Source organism: Marmota monax, unplaced genomic scaffold, assembly GCF_021218885.2.
Source record: "Marmota monax isolate L192 unplaced genomic scaffold, Marmota_monax_Labrador192_F-V1.1 WCK01_AAM20220418_F8-fsc00307, whole genome shotgun sequence".
Lineage (NCBI taxonomy): Eukaryota > Metazoa > Chordata > Mammalia > Rodentia > Sciuridae > Marmota > Marmota monax.
This window is the reverse complement of record NW_026695211.1, coordinates 236,819-241,306: the sequence shown is the minus strand read 5'-3', so window position 1 is coordinate 241,306 and position 4,488 is coordinate 236,819. Positions and strand designations below refer to the sequence as shown.

At 39.9% G+C, this 4,488-nt stretch overlaps 1 protein-coding gene across 1 annotated transcript; it reads right to left on the bottom strand.

The window, feature by feature from the left end:
• Positions 1-282: 282 nt before the first annotated feature.
• Positions 283-788, bottom strand: LOC124083853 (NADH dehydrogenase [ubiquinone] iron-sulfur protein 5-like). The gene has a single exon (XM_046430595.2). The coding sequence runs from the start codon at positions 713-715 to the stop codon at positions 395-397; it is 321 nt and encodes a 106-aa protein (XP_046286551.1). The 5' UTR covers positions 716-788; the 3' UTR covers positions 283-394.
• Positions 789-4,488: the final 3,700 nt, after the last annotated feature.

Sequence of the window (4,488 nt, the reverse complement as noted above, 5' to 3'; positions counted from 1 at the left end):
TGTATGTGGTGCTAAGGATTCAACCCAGGGCCTAGCACATGCTAGGTGAATATTCCACCACTGAGCCACAACCCCAGCGCCTCAAATAGCCAAATTTAACACTCCCAATAACCAGAATAAAGTGTTCATTTGAATAGGAATCCTTAAGAAAACCTTTGACCAATGAAGATCAGTGGTGTTGTCTTTGCCTCCCAAATTTAAAGCAATTATGTCTAGATTATATTCTTATCATTGTGCCAATAAATTTAGCCAAAAAAAGATTGTATATTTTCACTCTTTTTTTTTAAGATGGAGCAATCCTTTATTTTATATGCTTTGAAGTTTTCAGTAAACAATCTTTCAATGGAAAAGAAAACATGAAACATCAGCCTCCTGCCATCAGCAGCTGCTCTGCTCAGGGCCTAGGATCCGCCTTGCCCAAGTGATGAGGTGGAGGGGTGTATTTCCCTTCCTTTATTAGCTTATCCCGCTGCTTCTTGATGGTATTCACACGTTTCATCGTTTTCAGCCGAAGCAAACATTCTACAAAATCTTCATATTCTATCTTGCACTCTTTCTGTGCGCAGATATTACCAATTCCATGTGCACACTCTATCCATTCTTTTTCAAAAGCATGGCATCGAGAAGGAATCTTGTAGGGCTGATCAGCACTTTGGATTGTTAGATGACGATCTAAGTTAATGCCCAACCTTTTCTGCACATCAAAGAAAGGCATGGCTTCCCACCACCGTGTCCTTGTCTCCTCCCGGGCCCTCGCTTCAGAACGTCCTGTATTTTCACTCTTGTAGTGTGTTTTTCCTCAACACATATGAACAAGTCTTTCTATAATTCCCGAGACTTGCCAGGACCACATGTTTTTGGGGATCTAAGCTGAGAGACTCTTATAATGTCAAGGATTTTTGCCGCAGTCTGGCTGGGCACAAAATCACGAGCCACCACACAGCTTGTAGATTCAAACAGCAACTCTTTATTCCCGAACTCACACCAGCCGTCTACAATCACGTTCTGGGGAAATCCACGTTCTCTGCCCAAATCCACCCCCACTGGGCTTCTGTCTCCCAAAAAATACTGTCTGAATCCCGTGAGAACTCAAGGGGAACTCAGGCAGCAGGATACGCCCTATTCCCAGCAGGAATAACCTTAAACCTGGAACGCCCTAAACACGGATTATCCTAAACCGGGAACACCCTAAACCCGGATCCGCCCTGGTCCTTGAGCAAGGTCACCTTAGATGCAATGTCACTGCAAAATGTCCTGTTTCCAGGAGTCCTTCCACTAAGCAACATGGGGTACGCTGGCAAGGAAATTGTCATACCTACTTGGCTAATGGCTCCCAGCAGATTTTTTCATATGCTTATGTTCAGTAGCACACCCTCATAGTATCTGAGGAAACTTTAGTAAAATACTTGGTGCAAAATATTTTTTTCCCTGCACTATATTTAAAATCTGATGCAGTTAAAAAAAAGATGCCTTCAGCTCTGAGTAACAATATCCAACTAAAAGTGGCAAATCCTGTGGGAAATTGTGTTTGCCTTATGTAAAAAGACATTAGAGGTTAATGGTCCCAGGCCAGTGTAAACAGTGACCCAGGCTTTTTTCATCCCTGCATGTTACCATCCTAAGTACATTAGCTCTTATCTACTGCTTAATAGCCACAATATTATTTCCACAGTTCCCATGAAATAAAATGCCTATGAAATGACAGGAAGGAAGAGCAGGGAAAGAAAGCCCTCCCTGAATAGCTCTTGCTTTTGTCAGGATGGAAAATCTTTCCAGAAACTTCTTGGGAAAGTGCTGCTGAAAAGTTCATTTGACTAGATGAGTCACATGGCTAGCTCTACCTGCAAGGTGGCAAAGAGAGGATCTGGCATTTTTAGCTGCTATCATAGGAAGTAGACTCTGCAGGAGGGGAAGGAGAGACAGGAATGTCTTTGGGGGTAAGTAACAGAAAGTGAGTGCCAATACATATTTTTTGAGACTATTCCTTAATTTAAAAGCCTATAGCCAGAGTCTGGCACAGTCGCATATACTTGTAATCCCAGTGACTCCAGAGGCTGAGGCAGGAGGACTGCAAGTGAGGTCAGCCTCAGCAATTTAGTGAGACCCTAAGCAACTAAGTGAGACCCTGTATCAAAATTAAAAAAAAAAAATAAGAAGGGCTGGGGATGTAGCTCAATGGTAAAGCACCCCTGGGTTCAATCCTCAGAATTAAAAAAAAAATCAAACAAAACAAAACAAAAAACCCACAAAACAAAACAAAAAGAAAGCCTATAGCTGAGTAATAGCATGCTTATAATTCCAGTGACTGGGAAGGCTGATGTAGGAGAATTACAAACTCAAGCCCAGCCTGGACAACTTAGGAAGACCCTGTCTCAAGACAGAAAAAAAAATGGTTGGAGAGCTGGGGATGCAACTCAGTGGTGGAGTATAGATACCAAGAGAAAGCATGAGATCTAAGCCTTCAAGGAGTTTATAAATCAGGAAAGTAAATAGGACACATGAGGTTATACCTGAATGTCATGAACATGTGTTTATAAAACTTAAGACATTTGCTTCATTTGCTTATCAGCTCTCTGTCATTATCACAAAATAAACTTATAAGGATAAAAGGTTTATTTTGGCTCATGGTTTCAGAGATAAATTTATTAAGAGGAAAGGTTTATTTTGGCTCACAGTTTCCGAGGCTTCAGTCCACATCAGTTGGCTCCATTGCGTTTGAGCTTGTGGCAAGGCAATACATCATGGTGGGGAACATGTGGTGGACACCTCATGGCACCTGGGAGACAAAGAGAGGGTGGCGGGCGGGGAGAGGAAGAGACCAGAGTATCTATATTGCCTTTAAGGGCACACCACCAATGACCTGACCTTGTCCAACTAGAACCCACCTCTTAAAGGTCACACTACCATCCAATAGTGCCATTATTGGGGACCATGTTTTTACACATAAGCTTTTGGGGGACATTTCAGATCCAAACTTTAACATTACAGTACAGATGAACATTGAAAACATTAAGTTAAGTGAAATATGCCAATCACAAAAGGGCAAATGTTGTTTGATCCCACTTATAGGAGGTATATAGTATAGTTAGTTTCACAGGGAAACAAAGTAGAAGGGGGTTGCCAGGGGCAGAGGAAGTGGGAGAAGTGGGGACAATGGGGAATTACTTTTTAATGGTATGGAGTTTCAGTTTTGCAATATGAAAGAGTTCTGAAGATAGATGGTGATGATGGTTGCACAACAATGTGAATGCACTTAATGCCACTGTACTGTACACTTCAAAATGGTAACTTATATATGTATTTTACCACAATTATAAATAACGTTAAGCTGGGCATAAGCTGGGTGCAGTGGTGCATGCCTGTAATCTCAGTGACTGGGGAGGCTGAGATAGGAGAATCACAAGTTCGAGGAGAATCACAAGTTCGAGGCCAGTCTCAGCAACCTAGTGAGACTCTGTCTAAAAAAAAAAAAAAAGGGCTAAGGATGTTGTTCAGTGGTAAAGTGCTTCTAGGTTCAATCCCCAGAACCAAGAAAAAAAAAAAAAAAACAAAGAAGAAGAAGCTGGGCACAGTGGTGTGTGCCTGTAGTCCCAGCTACTCACGTGGCAGAGGCATGGGGACTGATTGAGCCCAGTTTGAGGCCAGCCTGAGCAACATAGCAAGTAATAACAAATAACAAATAACAAACAAAAAAAACCAGATAACAAAACAAAAGTAACAAAACAAATAATAAAATAAAAACCCCAAAAACATTTGAGAAGGAGAAATATCAAATTGTAATATAACATAAAGAATATGACTAGGGGATAAAAGAACTTGAGTTCACATCCTGTATTTACATCAGCAGTGTGACCTTAGCCATGTCATTTAACTTCATTAAATGTCCTCACCAGTAAGGTAGAGAAAGTTATAACTTGGAGGGTTATTGAAAGAATTCAAAGATATATGATAAGCAATTTAGCTCAATGTGTGGTGTGATACAAATTAAGTGAGTATAATGGGAGCAATGAGGGACAGATTCATAAAGGAAATGTAACTTGAATTTGTTTTGGAAGAGTAAATAATAGTACTTCTTGAGAGCTACTGTGCATCCATTTCAGTTTACTTGGCAAAAGTTAGAAGATATTATCCCTGTTCTAAAGAGCAAGAAATGAAGATACAAAATTTGTCTAAGCCCCCAAAGCAGCTATCTTTCAAATACCTTACCCTTTGCACCCTTGGAAAGTTGTGAAATAAAAAGGTATTGACATTGGAAATAGAATGAAATAGAAAATAAAAAAGGAGAATTGATCAATAAATGCAGACACTTGTTCTTTTAAAAAATAATTTTATTTTGAAAGAATTTCAAGCAAAATTTCAAGAGTACAAAGAATTCTGAAAAAAAAAAGAATTCTGTATCATTGACCCAGCTTTAACAATTATTGATGTTTTGCTCTATATGCTTTATTATCTCTCCTTGAATCATTTGAGAGTAAACTTCAAACATCA

Excerpts from the sequence above, each read along its gene's own strand:
- LOC124083853 (XM_046430595.2), bottom strand. The coding sequence starts at position 715 with ATGCCTTTCTTTGATGTGCAGAAAAGGTTGGGCATTAACTTAGATCGT.